This window comes from Hyperolius riggenbachi, chromosome 4 (genome assembly GCF_040937935.1).
Source record: "Hyperolius riggenbachi isolate aHypRig1 chromosome 4, aHypRig1.pri, whole genome shotgun sequence".
Taxonomy (NCBI): Eukaryota; Metazoa; Chordata; class Amphibia; order Anura; family Hyperoliidae; genus Hyperolius; species Hyperolius riggenbachi.
The window spans coordinates 152,704,584-152,727,022 of record NC_090649.1 but is presented as its reverse complement, the minus strand read 5'-3'; the positions used below and the strand labels follow the sequence as shown (position 1 = coordinate 152,727,022).

The window sequence follows — 22,439 nt, the reverse complement described above, 5'->3', positions numbered from 1 at the left end:
AACAGGGAGCATCGCTCAGGCTTTCGCCTGAGTAATGTTCCCTAACGATCAGCCATCGCGCGAAGGAATGGGCGATAGCATTTGCCGGTAATCCTCACACGATGGCAAGGTTATTATTACATAGTGCTGTACATTAGGCAGGCAAAATGGGCGCCAGACATTTGGGGGCGCTGCCAGGTGCCGCCATAGGCTGTAATGTAAATTACAGCTATAGCGGCGCTCGGAGGGTAATTTGGTCACTGACTAAAGACGGAGCCCAGATTACAAACAAAACAGCGCAATTCGTCCGCCAGCAATAGTTGGCCGCCGAATTGCATCTTTCCTGAGTTCATGGTGGCCTGGAGGGGGCATAGTAATTAACACCACCAGTAAATTTGCAATAGCCAGTTTTCAGCTTTGCCCTTTGTCCAAGTTTCCCGATTAAGGTTTTACAGAGTACAAACTTAATGGAAAATGGGATTCTTTTAAAAAAATGACTACAGATGAGACAAAAAAAACTTAGACATAACTAAAATTGGTCTTTCATGAATAGAGTGAGAAGTTTTTTTTCTCATCTGGCTGTAAAACCTGCAAAGGGGCTTTACATGGGTGTAGAAATATTAAACTATAAATTACACTTTAAACTGATATTTTAGTTGTTTATCAAAGATGAAGAAGTGTCCAATACAGTATTTTAACACTCTTCCATAAGAAATATGAAGCCACAGAGGTGATAATTTATTAATAAAAGTTTTCTTAGATTTCATTATCCTCTTCGTTTTCAGTGGTGTTTGTCATTTGATAGTTTAAGCTCTGCCATCAGAAAAGCAATAATGGCAAACATGGACAAGCGATTGGATCAGACAGTAATATCCTGCAGTACAATGCTGCCATCCCTCTGCAGGTCCCCGTTAGTAGCTGATAATGATCAGCAGTAAGGGAACATTGGAGAAATACAGTTATGAGAACACATCTGCTACACTTCGTGTCAAAAAGTTTGGTTTAACCCCCAGTTTTAACCAGCTGTCTTTACACCAGAGAAAAATCTAAATTTAACATAACATTAAAGCCAATGGGTACCAGTTTAAAAATAAAAAAGTCAGATACTCTCCTCTCCTCGTGCCCTCGGTGCTGCGCTGGCTCCCCCATACGCGTCCGCCGCCGCAGGGACTTCAGAAGTCTTCGGGAGCACTCGGGCTCCAGAAGACCGGCCGCTCCATACTACCCACGCGTGTATGCGTCATAGAGGACGTTCGCGCATGCGTACTATGGAGCGGCCCGTCCTCGGGAGCCCGAGTGCTCCAGAAGGCTTCCGAAAAATCCCTTCGGTGGCGGAAGTGGCAGTATTTGACCGAACTGGTCGAATACTGTTACTCGGGATCCTGCGCGGGACCGGGCACCGTGAGAGGAGAGGGAAGGCTCATTAGGACCGAGCCTTCCCTCTCCTTAGTTGAGTATCTGACTTTTTTATTTTTAAACTGGCACACTTTCACTTTAATATACAAATTTAAGCTTGCTTGTTGGAAACTACCAGCAGGTTGTACCTATTGCAGAAGGTTGAACCTGATGGAAACATGTCTTTTTCAGCCCAGTTAACTAGGTAACAATGTGGTCACTGTGTGCAGCAAGACAGAAACATTGCATTCTTGCACAACTAGTAAACGGGTTCTTAATTTCCATCCCCTTGTTTTTCCATTGTATTTGATGTGGTTTTGAAATAAAGACAACCCTGAGAATCCCCTTTGAGCAGATGGACTAGGCCAAAACCTGTCAGATCTGCTCAATTTTTACAATCTATTGTAAGTGACAGCGACATAAGAAAAAATACATTTACATTGCATTTTACACTGGCACAAATGCATACACATGGATTTTATATCTTACAATTTTCTGTGATAGTGGTCTTTTGAACATTGTTTTCATTGAATTATGGTAAAAATATATATATGTTTGAATCTTGTATTTTGAGTGTTACACTTACTTTCTGAAGGCTCTTTAGAACGTCTTCCACTGGAGGGCCTCCTCAGCAGACTCCTTCCTGAGGTAAATAGGTTTGATAATTCCTCAAGGGGACTAGTTGGTGTCCTAGAACGTGAGCTGCTTTGAGATGCACAATAAGTACTACTAGAAGAATTGATTAACTTCACTTCTTGTGGTGTGTTTCTGCCACTCGAATGAGGCACTGATGGAGAACTTCTTGATAGACTTCCTGAATGCACAGAATCATAGGGTGGAGGTCTTTTGAGGCTTAGAGGAGTCAGTGACCTACCCATGCTTACAGGAGAGGGAGAAGCAGAATGACTTTTAGGATAACCATGAGGAGACTGCGTTCTGTATGTGGCTGAAGCATGTGGTGGCGAAGAGGAATGCCCAGATGAAGTACTTCCATGCGCCACTGCTGCCTGATCCTTTTCCCCTTTCTGATGCCCTGGAACATGTGCTGAATGTGAAGATGGTGAACCAGCATTTTGCTGCTTTATGTAGGCCACATTTTCCAGTACGGGAAGCTTTGCCACTTCGAGAGGGGTTAAAGGAGATTCATCTGAATTTGGTGAACATTGTGCCGGTGCTGGTGGAAACACCAATAAAGGAGGCCTTTGAGAAAGTAGATTTGGAAATGGAGGGGGGATGTCACAAGTCTGGCCTTTTGGAGTTGATGGCACTGAGGACTTGGTGAATTCTAAATCAGGCACTGTAGGAGTAGGACACTGAGAAGAGCAAGAAATGTGGTCCATTTCATAAAGACACCTGGCGTCTGGACCTACATCATCAAATGTAGGATATTTCATTTCTTCATAAACTGCTTCACACTGGTCTTCCTCATCTTTTTTAAAGTCTCTTAATATATTTCCAACCATTTCTATATAAACAGGCTCATCATCTCGGTCTAGGGCATGGCTGCTGAGCTGAGATGATGATAGTTCTCTAAACAGACTGCCCTTCATGCGGCCATGTTTTTTAATGTATGTTTCATCAAATGATGTGCTAAGGTGAGTTGTTGGGTTCCGCTTGGGTTTTGGTGGAGGGATCTTCTTTGTGTACTCATCACTGTGAGGCCTTTGCTTGGATGCCGCTAGAAAATCAAGGAAACTTTGTTTTAAAAAAAGCATATATATTCTAAAACACATAAAAAAAGCATATATATTCTAAAACACATACATTGAGATAGGCAGCAAAATAATACAGTTCTTAAAGACATTTAAAATAAACCTCCAGGAAGCATAATGAATGTATTTCTCTAAATACCAAGACTTGAATTTCTCCATTCTTGTAAATATTTTCTTTAATAAAATTACCATGTACCTTAAAGTAGTATTAATGGTACTGCATCGCACTTTACTTGCACAGGCACTTTAGTGCAAATATGAGATGATTTTCAAGGACAGGTAGAAGAAGGAAGATACCCTTCAGGCGCAATGTATTTTTTTCTTGCTTGGAGATAGAGTTGACTAGAACTTATTACTACAATACACATTCAGATGTCACCTGTAGCTATCTTTTGCAGGGCCAGTTTTAGGCATAGGCATGTTAGGCAGTTGCCTAGTGCACTACCTTCTAATAGGGGCTAAACATTTCCATGCCAAACACAGTAGTCTCTATCAGAGCAAGGACAAGGTCCTCCAGCACCCAAGGTTGAGATACCAGGGGCCATATGCAATTCTTTTTTTCAGTGTTCTCCTAGGTGATATTTTCACAAATTGTAAATAAAATGCGTTTTAAACCACCAGCAAGCAAAAAAATACTCAAAATAATTTTCACAATGCTTTTTCACCTACTTTTTGGTACTTTTTCCATTGCAAAGTTATTTTAAATTGAAGTTGAAAAATGGTCTCCTAAGAGAAAACGGAGGTGAAAAAGTGAATTGCATATGGGCCCAAGTCCGGCCCCCCATCCCTCCCACCTCAGCCATCACACACTGATTGCTATTAGACTAAGAAGCTCCCCAGGGCCCTCAACTGTTCCAGCACCTCCAGATCTCTAGTTATCTGGCTTGCAGTCACTGACATATATCCCATTTTCTTATTTCTCTCTGCTTCAAAAACAATAGAAGAATGATAGCTGAGTGAGTTGTGCGCCCCCTCCTACACTGCGCCCTGTGGCTTAAGCCTCTCCACCCTCTGCCTTGGCCCGGCCTTGATGGAGTTACAACACAAGGCTACTGGGTATATGACTGATGGGATGGAACTGATGGAAAGTTCACATGATGTTATAACATCTACTCAACCCAGTAATAATGTTTACTGAAACTTAAAAGGACATCTTTCAATTAGCATAATAATGGAGTGGCCGATAATATTATTATACTATTATTGCATGCTAATTATGCTGTTATCCTTTAAATATGTGTCCTTTGTTGAATGTCTCTACTTTCCTATCCCTGCTTATTAAATTTCTGACAAAAAAAAAAAACACAATCCTCATGTTCTACCAGTCTACATGAAAAAGTAAGGGTTATTGGCATTTTTTTGGGAGGTAAAAAGAAAATTAAAAAATGTTTGTGCTCCAAGGCAAGGCAGTGCACAGTGCTGTCAAAAATGACATTAAACTGTCCAGCCTCCATCTGACCACTGTGAAGTCCAACGATGTATCGGGAAGTACACGTTTCCCTTAATGGTTCAATGGAGCTATGCATAGCTGCAGGGCCGGATTTGTACTCACCAGTGCCCTAGGCCTGCTGTCACCATGCGCCCCCCCCCCCCCCCGCCACCACCACCACCAAATAACATTTTGGCCAACTATCTGACTAGCGATCACTGGTTTGAATGGGCTCATTTCAGTTGTGCTGCTGTGCCCCTCATTGAACAAAGAATCAGTGGATGCTCTGTCCTCTCACGATGGAAATTTGCGCTCCTGCCCGAATGTGCACAGCAGCCGATAGTGTTCTGGGCATGCATACTTGAGAAATTACGGTGATGTATGATCGGTACTTGTCAAGAATGCATAACACTATACTGGCCTCGGTTGCTGTGCACATCTGGGCAGGAGCAGGAAATTACAGGGAGCGCAAGTGGCCAGAGCATGCGCTGCTTCTTTATCCTCTGTTCGACTGGCTGCAGTCAGAGCCACAAACAGGTGACAGGGAGCGTGAGTGGCCAGAGCATGCGCTGCTTCTTTGTCCTCTGTGCGACTGGCTGCAGTCGGAGCCACAAACAGGTGGCAGGGCAGAGCAATGGAGAGAAGCCCATCCAAAACAGAGAACAGGTAAGTAGCAAACATCCTGTCAAGACCCACTTTGGATGTTCTGTTGTAATTACAGTGGACCTGAACTCAGAACTTCCTCTCTGCTCTAAAAGATACGCAACAACATAACCTTTACATAAAAACATTTTTGTTACAGCTGATACAAATCCTGCAATAAATAGACAGTGTGTCTAATTCCAACTTTCATGGAAGCAAATATATTAACATCTTGTGCTTTAAAATAAGCTTATATGCTGTGGCAGTCAGGTGACACAGGGAAGATATCAAATTTGTGATAAGACACAGATGTGGAAGAATTCTAAAGGCTCTCTAAATACATACATGGTGCATTTCTCTGTTTTCCTTCTGTCCTGTGCAAGAGTTCAGCTCCACTTTAAAGCATCTGAATGACATTTATTTATATTTGCTAAAAAAAAAACTACGTATCTCTTTTGAATGCTGAATGTACATATAGTGGTGTGCTCTAACATACAGACACTATACAGGAACAAAGTCTGAAGAAGGCTTATTAGCAGAAAGCTTACTCTTTTTCTTTTAAGCCAATAAATGGTATCATCCTGATTCAAAACTCTCTGCTTTTGCTGATGGCTAAGATGGTAGAATGAAGAAATCAAGGGAACGGACGAGCACCATCAACCATAATGAATAATCAGGCTAATAGATAAACCAATGTACTACTATCCTAAATAACGTGTGCAGAAAGGCCAATATATCAATGTATAGCACTAAACAAGGGAAGGATTGGCCCTACAAAAAACACACCACCAGATATGTAGAAAATTACAAAATAGCCTTTATTAAACCATACAGTAGATAAAACCATAAAAACAAGAGCACAATATAAATAACAATGTCCTCAATGAAGGTATGGTAAATCAAGAGCAATGGTACACATGAATAATATGAGCTGTGCAGCAATTTACACCGATAACCTATGCATGAGGGAGATGCAGGGAGTGAAGAATGAAGTGCAGCTGGATGACCTGTGGGAATAAACAGAGTGAGTGAACTGATGTGCAAAGGGGATGACAGTATCTATCCCCTGTGCCAAGCCTGTATCACAGAGCATGGGGAAGGTGAATAGCTAGTGCCCGCAGCATGAAGGCACCGAGTGACGTGTGTGTCTATAAAAGGAGAGCTTCACAAGAAGCAGGATAAGGAACCGTGCATACAGGAGCCAAATCCGACTCCCAAAGTGCGGAAAGGAGGGTGTGAAGGGCCGTAAAGGGCTGTGAACCCAGCGTCACGGAAGTCCGTGCGGTGGGAGTGCGGAGAGAGGAGAGGCTTACCGGTGGAGCTGGACAGGGGGACAAACGTGCAAGGGCCCTTCATTCTTCACTCCCTGCATCTCCCTCATGCATCGGTTATCGGTGTGAATTGCTGCACAGCTCATATTATTCATGTGTACCATTGCTCTTGATTTACCATACCTTCATTGAGGACATTGTTATTTATATTGTGCTCTTGTTTTTATGGTTTTATCTACTGAATGGTTTAATAAAGGCTATTTTGTAATTTTCTACATATCTGGTGGTGCGGTTTTTGTAGGGCCAATCCTTCCCTTGTTTAGTGCTAAGATGGTAGAATGCTCTAATGCTACAGGAAAGCAGAAGGATGCCAAACCATACACACTAGCATAGAGGTAGTAACAGCTCAAGTGACAGTGACAGTTTAGCAATGAAAGGAAAGCATACAGCATTTTTATTCCAGGCTGCAGCAGTTCTCATAGATGGTCGGAGCTGACGGACAGAAAATGAGTCAGGAAAGAGTTAACTTAAGCAGAGACGAGATCACTGGCTAGGAAGAAAAAAAAGCAATAAATTACGGCTAGATAAGAAAGTGTAATTTACAACTGCTGGGGTCAGTGTCACAGCTGTAAAAAAGAAGGCAAAGAAACTAGCAGAAATGTTTGTGAATGCCTGCATTAGAACTCACGGAACTTAGTTTTATCTGCTTTGTAATTCAAATCCCTGGTATTTCTCACATCCACTTGTACTGTATGTCGATCATAATTGGATCATCAGGTGACAGTTATGATTGATCCTGATTGTTATAACACATCAGGAAGTGAGAGATGCAGGGATTGGGGAACTCTGGAATTCAGCTATTAGTGCAGAGCAGGGCGCTGGATGGCTGCGCTGCAGGAACAGAGGAGATGATTTACTTTGACATATGACTTCTTCTCTCTCCAAGTCATGTCGCCCTTCTGATCTTATCTAAATTTATCGCCCTAGGCCATGGCCTTTTGGCCTTTGCAGAAATCCGGGCCTGCATAGCTGCAGTAACCGTCAGCCACAGATCCAAGAGTGCAATAGCTGGCCTCTAGGCTGCACTATGAAAACCAAAGCACTACAGCCAGGTTACTGGGATTTTTAAAATGTAAAAACGATGACGCCCATCATATTACAAGGCCTTCAGTTACTCTGTATGCATATGTCCAGATTTTGTATATGCTGCAGTGTTAGCTAGTGCTTTATGCCTTATAACAGCGGTATACAGCATTAGTTTGATTGAAATATGGTGCTCAGAGAGATTAGAGGCTTTGAAGCTTTTTCATGCTGCAGATGCAGTAATTCCTACTCTCACTGCAGTCGGTAGCTTTTATATAGCTAAAGCGACAAAGCTGTATAGAAATATTGCTGTTATACTGTCATCTCTGTAGTCACCAACAGACCTGATAGGCTAAATCACTGAGAGGGTATATAGGGTGAACAGGATTTATTCTGCTATAAAATATGTTACTGGCTCTAGTAGTGTCTGGCTTTGATTCAGGATAAAATAGCATTAATTTAATAATTAATTGTGTTTGATTTTATTTTTGCATATGGATCTTTTAAAAAAACAGCTTTGATTTTGAAATGCTACATTTATTCAGTAAAGCGCAAAAAAAGTAACTTTCAAGTACAGGAAACGGGAAAAAATGTTTTGATTCCTTAAAAGGAAATGTCAGCATTTGCCATTGGATCTGAGCTACAGAACGGCTAACTAACTTTGTAAACATACATAATACTCTTATCTGCCAAAACATTTAAATAGTCAAAAAGTCCATATAGGAAGGCACCACCATTAGTAAAACATAGCTCTTTAGGAAGTCATTAAAATGACAAAAACAATAAAATTGGCCCGAGCTGGGGCCTATATGGACTTTGTGACTGCTTAGTCACTTGGCTACTGTGACTACAGGCATTGGAACACCAGGATCCTCTTTTGCATGGTTGCTCCCCCACATCAATAATTGTTGCAAAAATATTAAAAATACCATCCTAACATTGTGAAGGTCCCCCTCGTGCAACCAAAACAACTTAACCTATTTAAAGTTTACCTGGAGTTACTCCTACACATCTCAGAATAAGTTTGTGCATATGCACTATAAACTTGAAAACTGAGCTCTGTTTTCAGACCACATAATGGAAACTACTGTGTTTGAGCCATACAAATGTACAGACCACGCTCACAGTCTTAAGTCCCAGGACAAAAGAACCCAAACAGAGGGTAAACCATCCGCTTTTGAGCAATCAAGCCATCCTGTGTACTCCATCCTCCCTCACACTTCAGGATAGGACTTCACAGCAGACAGAAGTGCTCTCCTAAAGTGTAAAAAACTTGGAGCAGCATACTGTCTAATTAGGAAGAATTGGCCACCTAATGCGCTGAATTGCTCCTCTGATCTAAAGGGGGATGCCAGGGTACATGGGGGAAACTGACCCGACACTGGAGAATCCTGACACTGGTGGTCCAAGAGTGTTTTGAGATGGAGGAGAGTTTTTATTCATGAGGAAAGATGTCGGGTACAAGAATAAATACAGAATTACACTATATATCTTTTCACCTTTTGGTATGCAAATTTGTATTGGTCACACATCAAGGGAAGACTGAAGACTTATGAATCTGCAGGACAGCTTCATTTTCTCAAAAGTGGACTGTTGATTTACCTTCAGTTTGAGATCTGTCCTCCTTGGACTAGATCTTGAGCATAGTCTGTAAATTTGTGTTACGTTCTGCTATTTTGTGTAAGACTAGGGCGCTATAACTTGTATTTATATTGTTTCCATCAGCACAGATTTCCTTGTAAATATGTGTTAAAGAGGAACTCCAGTGAAAATAATGTAGTAAAAAAAGTGCTTCATTTTTTACCATAATTATGTATAAATGATTTAGTCAGTGTTTGCTCATTGTAAAATCTTTTCTCTCTCCGATTTACATTCTGACATTTATTACATGGTGACATTTTTACTGTGGGCAGGTTATGTAGCTGCTCCTAGCTGTTTTGGCTGTTAGAGACAGCTGTAAACAGCTAATTCCTGTCTGTGAACCTTGTTACATTGTGGCAGTTTGCCCAGAGTACCGCAGTCCCAGAGCTTCTTGTGGAAGGGGTTTCAGCACAAAATCAGTCATACAGCGCCCCCTGATGGTCTGTTTGTGAAAAGCATTATATTTCTCATGTAAAAGGGGGTATAAGCTACTGATTGGGATAAAGTTCAATTCTAGGTTGGAGTTTCTCTTTAAGCTGTTCACCCCACAAAATACAAGATGGGACAGCTAAATGAACTGATGATATAGGAAATCGGAAAAATCTTCAGGAGAACAAGAACATGTATTTGAAATATTACTGAACACTTGTAAGACTGCAAAAATGATCTCCCTTATTGATTGTTAAAATGAAAATAGGTTACTGTAAATAGCTAATGTCAGTGAATCAGTGAATCACTTCATCAGCACATGTCTGTTTACATTTACAAATCAGTCTCTTGAAAGCATGCTATAAAAATACATCTATGCGACTTGCATGATGTTGGCATATTTGGTTCACTTTCAAACCTAATGTCCTTTTAAATGGCATATGAACTGCTTCTGTACAGAAGAGGACACATTCTGTTTTGAGTAAAGAAATTTTATCAGAGGTAAAACAAGGAATGCCCTGGAGCAAGGATGAAACCACTCACACCCCCCCCCCCCCCCAGGATACATTCACTTCCTTCACAATTACCAGCCTTACATCTTCATTGTAAGTGTCTCCTCAGACAAGAACTTTGCGCTATGAGAACCTCAGAACCGTATGCTGCTTCTTTGACAAAGGTATATTTAGTCCCATGGTTGCGGAGGAGAGGAACCATAGTAGCAAGGTTACATATGCAATGTCCCTTGTGTTAATTTCAATATATCATGTAGAAAAATATTTCTAAATTCTGAATGTTTCATATGTAACGTGCAGAACTGTGTGGGGACAAAGATTTGCTAATTGATTAAAATGGGCCCAAGGGCTATGTTAATGCCTCTACACTACTTTCTGGTATAGCTCAGGATGGAATTCAAAAGACAGAAGTTTGGCTGTAAGGCATGTTCCTTGTTGCTAAGCAGCAGTAACTGCAGCACATGGTTGCAATAGCATTTTGTGTTATCATTGATCCCCACTGTAGCAGTAGGGAAAACACAGACTGGAAATGCAGCTCCTGTTTGAGGGGTACACCATCTAGTACATGTGCAGGACACCTACCCTTCAACCACTTACCCTCTGGACAGTCTTTTTGGATTAGCATCTGTCCTTAACTTTCAAGTTCCAAATTAGTGCAAAGTAAAATGTTAGAAGGCATTTGAATGGTTCACCTCACCAAGTTCTGTCTAGAATGTCAGCATATCACTACTAATGATCATCATTCTTATAGTCAACCTCTTCACCCCATGCACTCGGTCTTGTGCCCCATAGTTGACCTCCTTTCACCTTTCTAGCAACAGAACATGTCAGTAGCCTGCAGGCTAGTGATGTGTCTGGAAAGAAGTCAGCAGCCTCGATCTGTTGCCAAAGGGACAAAGTCCTTATCCCAGTGGGTGGCAGCCCTTGTACTTGTCATTGTATGAGGCTTTAGTCAGCCACAGACTGGTACCAATACACTGTTCATGCATTAATTTAAAAGTCTGTGAACTTTACATTTCTTCTCTGCTGACATGATTATTAGCTTAGAATCTAAAAGATCTGCAATGTGATCTCTTAGTGTAGAATGTCTAAGATTATAAACCTATGTACACAATTGGCATTATTGTCACTCAAAACAATTACATATGTTTCAGCAGCAATTTCATTATGAACGCTTTACAGATACACCTCTCTGCTTCTAGTTCAGCACCGTGTTCGGTTATAAGTAGAGGAGAGGGCATAGGACAAAAGAGTGAAACCCTGCTGAGAGAGCTTCAAAAAAATTTCCAACAGCAAAAATGGATGTGAGGTGAAACCTATCCAGAAAACTAGAGGGTCAATGACTTCTGGTAATTCCTGTATATGCTTGATGCACCTGAAAAACCATCCCATATGACCGCCACAAGTGCAAATATATAGATGCCGGCCATTCCCTGTGCACCTGTTAATCTCCATGCTTTTTGGCTTTATTTAAGCCTGTGCCACCTACATTTAGTGCCGTAAGTTTAACGCTCTCATGCAACAGCAAATGCAAACAGACACAGGTTTCAATAAAGCCACATAAAAAACAAACTGCACAGATAAAGTAATAGGTTCTTAGGGAGGGGCTGGCCGGCATCATCCTGTAAACATGCGCTCATAACAGGTACATGGGCTGTATCCATAATGTTATTTAAGCACCAGTACCTCTCAAAAATTGAATTGCAGTTCTGCACAAATACATCACACAGCATGTTGGTCAGAATAACTTATTACTGCCTCCTTCATAGGATCACATAACTCATCCCTTGCCCAAGCCACCACACCATCAGTTAGATCAGGGCATGTATAGACAAACTGATAAAACCTAGTAACACAAAATATGAGTTGCATAAAAATCTGTATGGAAAATATATAGTTGATGTTTGTAAAATTCAGCTGAACTTCTTGAATAAACTAGAATATGGCCTCAATTCACTAAGGTTTATCAAATACTTTATCAAACGTTTGATAATTTACCTCATCGGTAAAATCTAATTTTGAATTCACTAAGGTGTCATAGGTTTATTGAATGTTTTATCAATAAACTAGAAGATGTATCAAAAGTTATCCAAGTATCTTTCTCAGTTCAAATGAGGTGAAGGAATATCCTCAATACTTATGCACGCCTGGGTAATGCAACCCTATTACTTCAGGCACTGTAACAGCTAAACCTACACTAAAGCAAACAGAATGTCCATTATTACTATTACCATTTTCATCACGTCTTGCAGAAATCAGAATGTTCAGAGGCATATCTTCACATACCCAATGTCTCTCTCAATTAACTAGTGGTAGTCAATAGACATAGATAGATGGATAAATATACCTGTAGGTGAACTCGTGCAACCTCTGTCCTATATAACAAGTAAAACGCATGCTATTTTTTTCCTTTGTAGTAGACAGGCATTGCTTCAAGTGCGTTGGAATACTGTAGTGCGTAGAATCCCAATGCACTGCATGCACTCAGTACATTCCATCAAGTTCCAACTTACTATTGCAGTGTGACTTTCTGTATAAAGATGTCCCCATAAAGTCACACAGCAATGGCCCACTGAGAGCCCAGCCTCAAACCTAGATCATGCTCTCTGTGTGCTGATTAAATACACAATAGCACAGAAAGTAAAATCAATAAATGGAACCATAAGGGATAAATGGTTGGCAATGATATTGGTGATGAGAAAGTGCCACAATACTTCTATTCCCCCAGATCTCTGTGGACAAAGATGGACTCATCAGAATTACAGGCAGTGGCACATGCCAAAAGTGGAGCAATCATGATTTTGGGAGCCATTATTACATAACTGTCCTTTGGAATTTGTTAAAACATAACTTTAAACTTTAAACCTTGAATAAACTATAATTCTCAATGCTAACTGAAACTACAGGAAACAGACAGGCAAAACATAGGGCCATATATTCCCGGGTGCAGACACTGTGAGGGCACACGAGAGGCAGCCTCGCTGGCCACCCAAGTGATCCCTCAGCCCTCCCTCCTTCCCTCTGCAACAGCAGAACACTTGCTGGCTCCAATGTTCCAGCAATGGATGACATCATTTCTCCTCTGCAGCATCCGTCGCTAGAGCGTTGCAGTTAGTGAGTCTTGTGCTGTAGCTTCCGTTATCACTCTGCCGAGGGAAAGAGGCAAGTGGGGGCACATCTTTCCATACGGTCAGAGGAGGGCACATATGGCTGTTCATAGAGGGAAGGGGACAGATATGGCTGTTCATAGGGGGAAGGGGGCACATCTTGCTATCTATGAGAGGGGGGCATATCTGGCTATCTATGAGAGGGGGCTTATCTAGCTATTTATGAGAGGAGGGCGTATCTAGCTATGTATGAGAGGGGGGCATATCTATGAGAGGGGGGTATATCTAGTTATCTATGAGAGGGGGCATATCTAGCTATCTATGAGAGGGGGGCATATCTAGCTATCTACAGTGATGTGAAAAACTATTTGCCCCCTTCCTGATTTCTTATTCTTTTGCATGTTTGTCACTCTTAAATGTTTCTGCTTATCAAAAACCGTTAACTATTAGTCAAAGATAACATAATTGAACACAAAATGCAGTTTTAAATGATGGTTTTTATTATTTAGTGAGAAAAAAAACTCAAAACCTACATGGCCCTGTGTGAAAAAGAATTTGCCCCCTGAACCTAATAACTGGTTGGGCCACCCTTAGCAGCAATAACTGCAATCAAGTGTTTGCAATAACTTGCAACAAGTCTTTTACAGCGATCTGGAGGAATTTTGGCCCACTCGTTGTAATTCAGCTTTATTTGAGGATACCGTCTTTTTAAGGTCATGCCACAACATCTCAATAGGATTCAGGTCAGGACTTTGACTAGGCCACTGCAAAGTCTTCATTTTGTTTTTCTTCAGCCATTCAAAGGTGGAATTGCTGGTGTGTTTTGGGTCATTGTCCTGCTGCAGCACCCAAGATCGCTTCAGCTTGAGTTGACAAACAGATGGCCGGACATTCTCCTCCAGGATTTTTTGGTAGACAGTAGAATTCATGGTTCCATCTATCACAGCAAGCCTTCCAGGTCCTGAAGCAGCAAAACAACCCCAGACCATCACACTACACCAGATGTAACGGGACACGCACCTTCCAAAAAGTTCAACTTTTGTCTCGTTGGTCCACAAGGTATTTTCCCCAAAGTCTTGGCAATCATTGAAATGTTTTTTAGCAAAATTGAGATGAGCCTTAATGTTCTTTTTGCTTAAAAGTGGTTTGCGCCTTGGATATCTGCCATGCAGGCCGTTTTTGCCCAGTCTCTTTCTTATGGTGGAGTCATGAACACTGACCTTAATTGAGGCAAGTGAGGCCTGCAGTTCTTTAGATGTTGTCCTGGGGTCTTTTGTGGCCTCTCGGATGAGTTTTCTCTGCGCTCTTGGGGTAATTTTGGTCGGCCGGCCACTCCTGGGAAGGTTCATCACTGTTCCATGTTTTTGCCATTTGTGGATAATGGCTCTCACTGTGGTTCACTGGAGTCACAAAGCTTTAGAAATGGCTTTATAACCTTTACCAGACTGATAGATCTCAATTACTTTTGTTCTCATTTGTTCCTGTATTTCTTTGGATCTTGGCATGATGTCTAGCTTTTGAGGTGCTTTTGGTCTACTTCTCTGTGTCAGATAGCTCATATTTAAGTGATTTCTTGATTGAAACAGGTGTGGCAGTAATCAGGCCTGGGGGTGACTACAGAAATTGAACTCAGGTGTGATAAACCACAGTTAACACAGTTAACACAGTTTTTTTTAACAAGGGAAATCACTTTTCACACAGGGCCATGTAGATTTGGAGTTTTTTTTTCTCACAAAATAATAAAAACCATCATTTAAAAATGCATTTTGTGTTCAATTATGGTATCATTTTTGATGAGCAGAAACATTTAAATGTGACAAACATGCAAAAGAATAAGAAATCAGGAAGGGGGCAAATAGTTTTTCACATCACTGTATGAGGGGGGGGGGGGGGGGGCATATCTAGCTATCTAAAAGAGGGCACATCTGGTTGTCCATAGGGGGAAGGGGAACACATCTAGCTATCTATGGGGGGATGAAGGGGGGCACATCTAGCTATATAAGCAGAGAAAGTGGGGCACATCTGGTTATCTATGGGGGAGAGGGCACATCTACCTATCTATCGGGGGGGGGGGGATTAGGCTATTTTAATGGGGAAAGGAGGGCACATCTGGCCATCTAAATGGGGAGGGGAAGGGTGGCACACCTGGCTACCTGTATGGGTGGGGCACATCTAGCTACCTGTACTGGGGAAAGGGTGGCACATCTGGCTACCTATACTGCCATCTTCTGCACCATTTGTATGTTTGGTTCCACCTTTGACCACACCCACATTCCACTACATGACCACGCCCATTTTATTTGTGCGGCTTACCAGAGGGGGGCACAAAAATTGTCTTTTCCCCCGGGTGCCTAAAACCCTAGCTATGCCTCCGGGTATGCAGCAGCATCACCAGTTGCTACAGTGCCTCATGCTGGCAATTCTATGAACTGGGCTCCAGTGAAGAAACATGATTGGATGATGAGATGCTAGGCTGCACTCTGGTGCTGAGGAAGGGAAGAGAAGGTATGAGAGAGATAAGAAGAGGAAAGCACTGAAATGGTGGTAGAGGGAGAGGTCTAAACAAGAAAATTATATTTTACAGCAGACACAGGTGAAATCAGGTGAGGCTAGAAATAAAATAATTTTTCAGCAAACGTATTCAAAGAAAAGTATACTGCTGTGCTAATTTTAGTGAATGCTATAAACGCAGTTCGTGTATGACAAACTATGATAAAACATAATAATAATGATTCTTGTACATAATAAAGTTAAAAGTATTTTGGGAGTACTTCTGCTGCTGTGCAAAGCAGGCCATCTGCTTGGTAAAAACATGTCACTGCTAGCATAACCAAAAAAGACCTTTTTTGTTTGTAATTCCTTGAATAAAAGCAGATTGGAGAGTTGCTGCTGTGTGTAAGCAAAGCAAATTCTAAAAATAAAGAAATATTAATAATGAATAAAAATTCAACTCTACAGCCACATAGGCCAGCTGTTGCTGATGATATTCCTGAAAACCACTCTTGTTCTGTAGCACATCTCTGTAAAGGTGGCCACACACAATACAATAAAATGATACGATTTTACAGCAATTCGATAAAAACGATCGTAACTCCCGAAAAAGATCGAAAGCTTTTTTTTTTTCATTCGACTGGAAAATCCAACCGGATTTCCCGTTTTATCCGATTTATATCGAACCGGAATGCCAGATATTTCTCTTCAATTTTTTTAAAGATTGTATGGTGTGTGTTAGATTGTCAATTTATTAATATACACACCCTAGCAATTTTCTCAGAGTTTCCAATCAGTTTTATCATAATTGGGGAAAAAATGAACATAAATGTGTGGTACATTGGTCTTATTTTTGAAATTGTACAATCTGTTAGAAAAACTGATTGCGATTCCTAAATTGAACAGATATTTAAAAATTGTATGGTGTGTGGCCACCTTTAGGGCTTGTTTACACTATGAGCTTGATTCACTAAACCATGATAACTCAAATATCACACCTTATCAAAGATATCACACCTTATCAAAGTTAACACCCCTTATCAGAGTAGCATAGCGAGCACTACGAACTTATTCCTGCTAATTGGCAATGGCACTGGTCCTGCCCTGAGCCCCTGCGGGTTCACAGCACTCGCTATGCTACTATGATGAGGCGTGTTAACTTTGATAAAGTGTGATATCCTTGATACGGTGTGATATTTGAGTTATCACGGTTTAGTGAATCAAGCCCAATTAGCGTTTGTGGATTTTTTTTAAAGCAAGGAGTTTTGAATCAGGATGATACCATTTATTGGCTAACTTGGAGATGAATAAACAGTAAGCTTTCGACTTATAAAAAGTCTTTGTCAGACTTGGTTCCTGACAAAAGCTAAAAAACACATACAGTATATACTGACATACAGAGAAGAAACATTCTTTAGCAAACATAAATGTAATTAGTTGCCTTAACTGTTACTTCAGGAGGCTTTCCCAGGCATTCTGGCTAAATTGACAAGATCAACAGTTTCCTCAACATAACATAAAGCAGACATTGGTGATGGGGTTATGGATTTTTTAAAGCACTGACAATTTTAAAAATCGCCTTAAAAGCACTTGTGCAATTATTTCCTATGAGAGTGTTCACACATTTCCATTGCTTTCCGATTTCAAAATTGCTGCCTGTACCATTTTCTGAGTGCTTTGGCTCAATGGAAAGTATAAGGAGATCTCAAAGCGCTTGAGAAAAAGCGCTTTGTATAGAGATTTCCTGAGCACTTTTAAGAATACATACATTGTATTTATACTTTTCTGGGTCAAAGAGTTCATTGCTAAATTGCTCAGCAGAAGCGCTTACAAAAGCGCTTTTCTAAGCTCAAAGCGCAGGGAAAAGTGCTTTGAAAAAAGCTCAATAAATCGCTCAGCACTTGCGATAGTGCTGGCGTTTTATGTCGTGAACAAGGCCTTAGGCTACATTCACAGTGGTACGTTCCAGTGCAGCATAATGACCACTTTGTAACTCGTCTTGATATGCTGCAATGCACCACCTATGCAATGCAACAGGTGCATTGTGGTTTACTGGCATGTAAGATCATAATGCACTGCATGCAGTGTGTTACTGCAAAATGCACAGGCTGGAAGTAAAAGTGAAGAATACTTTTCATTGGCTGTATGCTTCACTGTAAACGACGATAATGTGCACTGCCACTTTCCCAATTTGTTGTGTTGCCATTCCTACTGTCACGGGGAACACAACACCCACTGTGAACGTAGCCTTATACCACATCCAGCTTTAAAGAGAACCCGAGGTGGGTTCTAAGAATCCAATTAGCATTCAGAGGCTGGGTCTGATTATAATACCCAGCCTCTGTTGCTATACTGTTTCCCCCCAGCCCCCCTCTGCGCTCTGCTGTCCCCCATAAATCAATCACCGTGCTGGCGACATGCAGCATGTCGCCAGCCAGCTGCTTACATGTGAAGTGTCAGTCTGCCGCTCCGCCGCCTCCTCCGTAGCAAAAGGTCCCTGCCTGCGTCCCTTCCCTCCAATCAGCGGAGAGTGAAGGGACGCGGGCGGGGACTGGCGCTATGGAGGAGGCGGGGGAGCGGCAGACTGACACTTCACATGTAAACAGCCGTCGCCAGCACGGCGATTGATTTATGGGGCATAGCAGAGCGCAGGGGGGAGATTGAGGGACACGGGATAGCAAAAGAGGCTGGGTATTATATGCAGACCCAGCCTCTGTATGCTAATTGGATTCTTAGAACCCACCTCGGGTTCTCTTTAAGGTATCCCACAAAAAATGTTTATTGAAAGATGTTGTGCATCTCCCATGTGACCCTTGAAAATGTGTAACATGGCACTTTCCCCAGCTCCACCCCCACTCCGCTGCAAACATTTTTTTCTTACTTTTAAATTAGCACCTGATCCTCACAGCTATATGGGCCTTCCTATGCCACTTTGGTTAGAATACTTTTCTAACGACGCCCTAAAGGTTAGAACTGAATGTCGCATTGGTCCTCTATTATTCAATGAAATTTGATTTTGCATTTTTCAGTTCAAAATGGATGAACTGAACTGAACTGAGTGATGTACCCGAGGTGACATATGACATGATGAGATAAACATGTCTATGTACTGCGCCAGTGGCGGACACAGCCAGCAGTGGGCCCCTGTGCAAAATTGTAATTGTGGGCCCCCTATGACCTGCCACGGCAAAATATGGGCGTGGCTACAACCTGCGGCGCGCAAAGCGCGGCGCGGCAAAAATTAGTGGATAGAGCCTGCGGCGCATAAATGGGCGTGGCAATGACCGGATGAGGGCGGAGCTAACTGTAACTTAAAGCGAACCCGGGGTGAGGGTTTATTTCCTTTTAAACAATACTAGTTGCCTGGCGGCCCTGCTGATCTATTTGGCTGCAGTAATAAACTGAATTACACCAGCAACAAGCATGCAGCTAATCTTCTCAGTTCTGACAATATTGTCAGAAACCCCTGACCTGCTGCATGCTTGTTCAGGGTCTATGGTTGAAAGAATAAGAGGCAGAGGACCAGCACGGCAGCCAGGCAACTGGTATTGCTTAAAAGGAGAGAAATATGGCAGCCTCAATATTATTCTCACCTCAGGTTCCCTTGAAAAGTGAAACGCAAAGACAGTGGGCCCAAGTTTTGGTGACCCTTTCCCCAGAAAATTCACATAATTGTGCAGGTTTTCTCAAGAAAATACACATATATGCCCAGAAAATACGTGCAATCATGTCGGCAGATATGCCCAGAAAATACGTGCAATCATGTCGGCAGATATGCCCAGAAAATATGTGCAATCAAGTCGGCAGATATGCCCAGAAAATACGTGCAATCAAGTCGGCAGATATGCCCAGAAAATACGTGCAATCAAGTCGGCAGATATGCCCAGAAAATACGTGCAAACAAGTCGGCAGATATGCCCAGAAAATACATGCAATCAAGTCGGCAGATATGCCCAGAAAATACGTGCAAACAAGTCGGCAGATATGCCCAGAAAATACGTGCAATCATGTCGGCAGATATGCCCAGAAAATACATGCAATCATGTCGGCAGATTTGCGAAGAAAATACATGCAATCATGTGGCAGACCTGCCCAGAACATACACCTGCTAATATAAATAAAACAAAAACATTTACTCACCTGCAGCAGCAGACCTCCTGTCCCAGCCTCCATCCGGCGCGCAGCTCCCATGGGTGGTTGGGTGGATAGGTAGCCTAGTGGGTGGGTGAGTGGGTGGGTGGGTTGGTAGCCTGGTGGGTGGGTGGGTGAGTGGGTGGGTTGGTAGCCTGGTGGGTGGGTGGGTAGGTAGCCTGGTGGGTGGGTGGGTAGGTAGCCGGGTGGGTAGGTAGCCTGGTGGGTGGGTGGGTAACTAGCCCGGTAGGTAGGTAGGTAGCCCGGTGGGTGGGTAGGTAGGTAGCCTGGTGGGTGCGTGGGTAGCCGGGTGGGTGGGTAGGTAGCCTGGTGGGTGGGTTGGTAACTAGCCCGGTAGGTAGCCGGGTGGGTGGTTAGGTAGGTAGCCGGGTGGGTGGTTAGGTAGGAAGCCTGGTGGGTGGGTAGCCAGGTGGGTGGGTAGGTAGGTAGCCGGGTGGGTGGTTAGGTAGGTAGCCGGGTGGGTAGGTAGGAAGCCTGGTGGGTGGGTAGGTAGCCGGGTGGGTAGGTAGGTAGCCGGGTGGGTAGGTAGGAAGCCTGGTGGGTGGGTAGGTAGCCTGGTGGGTGGGTAGGTAGGTAGCCTGGTGGGTGGGTAGGTAGCCTGGTGGGTAGGTAGGTAGCCGGGTGGGTAGGTAGGAAGCCTGGTGGGTGGGTAGGTAGCCTGGTGGGTGGGTAGGTAGGTAGCCTGGTGGGTGGGTAGGTAGCCTGGTGGGTGGGTTGGTAACTAGCCCGGTAGGTAGCCGGGTGGGTGGTTAGGTAGGTAGCCAGGTGGGTGGTTAGGTAGGTAGCCGGGTGGGTGGTTAGGTAGGTAGCCGGGTAGCCGGGTGGGTGGGTAGGTAGCCTGGTGGGTGGGTTGGTAACTAGCCCGGTAGGTAGCCGAGTGGGTGGTTAGGTAGGTAGCCGGGTGGGTGGTTAGGTAGGTAGCCGGGTGGGTGGTTAGGTAGGTAGCCGGGTAGGTAGGTAGGTAGCCGGGTGGGTAGGTAGCCGGGTGGGTAGGTAGCCGGGTGGGTGGTTAGGTAGTTGGGTGGGTGGTTAGGTAGGAAGCCTGGTGGGTGGGTAGGTAGCCGGGTGGGTAGGTAGCCGGGTGGGTGGTTAGGTAGTTGGGTGGGTGGTTAGGTAGGAAGCCTGGTGGGTGGGTAGGTAGCCGGGTGGGTAGGTAGGTAGGAAGCCTGGTGGGTGGTTAGGTAGTCGGGTGGGTAGGTAGGAAGCCTGGTGGGTGGGTAGGTAGGTAGCCGGGTGGGTAGGTGGTTAGGTAGCCGGGTGGGTAGCTATCCGGGTGGGGGGCCCGACTCCTATCCTCCCTCCCTCCCTTCCTTCCTCACCTCGGGGGGCCCCCTCCCGATATGCGCGGCGGGAGAGCGAGCGGCAAATGCAGGAAGTCTTCAGGGCTCTCCAGGCATCCGCTAGAGGCCCAGCCGCTGAGTCTCCAATATGTCTCCAACTGGAGACATATTGGAGACCAAGCGGCTGGGCCTCTAGCGGATGCCTGGAGAGCCCTTCCTGCATTTGCCGCTCGCTCGCTCTCCCGCCGCGCATATCGGGAGGGGGCCCCCCGAGGTGAGGGAGGGAGGGAGGATAGGAGTCGGGGGGCCCCCCGGGAATAAAATAATAAAAAAAAAAATATAAAAAAAAAAAAAATACTTAATGGGCCCCTGAAGAAAACGGAACTTCAGGGGCCCTCGTGCGGCGGCACGGCCTGCACGGCCGTATGTCCGCCCCTGTACTGCGCCAAACATACTAATAACCAGGCTGTTTTACTTGTTTTACTTTGCTGTCTGAAAGAGTTCATTTTTAGGTATGGAAGTGACAGCTTCTGTTTTGTTGGTACTTTTTTACGGGAATATACAAAACATCACCGATAAGCAAATTACAGCCATAAACGTTTTCCTGGCAGAATACAACTTCTGAGAGCAGGGGAGATTAAGAAAAAAAGGTCAATAGTTCATGTATTTTCATTTAGGGGCACTTAATTGGCTGCCAGCGAGCAGAGACAAAAAAAACATTCAATCTACTGTGTAAATGTTTAAATATAAAATAAAACCATGGGACATCTAAAAAAAGGGTCACTTTTAGGAGTAGGAGGATTAATACAATTGTTTATCTCTCAATTTATTTTTACCACGGGCTCACTTTAAGCATATTTATTCATCACTGGTTTCGACAGTGATGAATAAATATGATTGCTTAAAGTGGAATTAAGATTGCTATAAAAACAAACAGCTTCACTTACCTGGGGCTTCCCAAAGTCCCCAGCAGCTGTCCTGTTCCTCGCCGGTCTTGCACGATCCTCCGTTCTCCCGCCGTCAGCTAGTTTCATTACCAATGAGTTGTAAGATGACGGCGACTGCACCTGCACACTCTGGGCCACCTGTATCTTTCTCTGCGTTACCATCCTGCAGTGGACGATAACGTGAATAAGGATCTGCGTGGCCCGGGGTGAGCAGGTTCAGTTGCCATCAACTTACAAGTCAACAGTAACAAAACTGCACCGCGGCGGGAGAACGGAGGATCGTGCAGGACCGGCGGGGCACAGGACAGCTGCTGGGGGCTTGGGGAAGCCCCAGGTAAGTGAAACTGTCGTTTTTATAGCAATCTGCGGT

The 22,439-nt window shown here is 43.5% G+C and overlaps 1 protein-coding gene across 2 annotated transcripts in view; it reads right to left on the bottom strand.

Moving 5' to 3' along the window:
- The window catches only part of NYAP2 (neuronal tyrosine-phosphorylated phosphoinositide-3-kinase adaptor 2), a 209,574-nt gene that overhangs the window by 35,951 nt on the left and 151,184 nt on the right, over positions 1-22,439 (bottom strand). For both annotated transcript variants that reach the window (XM_068279253.1, XM_068279254.1), the window contains one exon: positions 1,961-3,052. In XM_068279253.1, the coding sequence (XP_068135354.1) occupies positions 1,961-3,052 (1,092 nt within the window). The remainder of the gene's footprint in view (positions 1-1,960; positions 3,053-22,439) is intronic.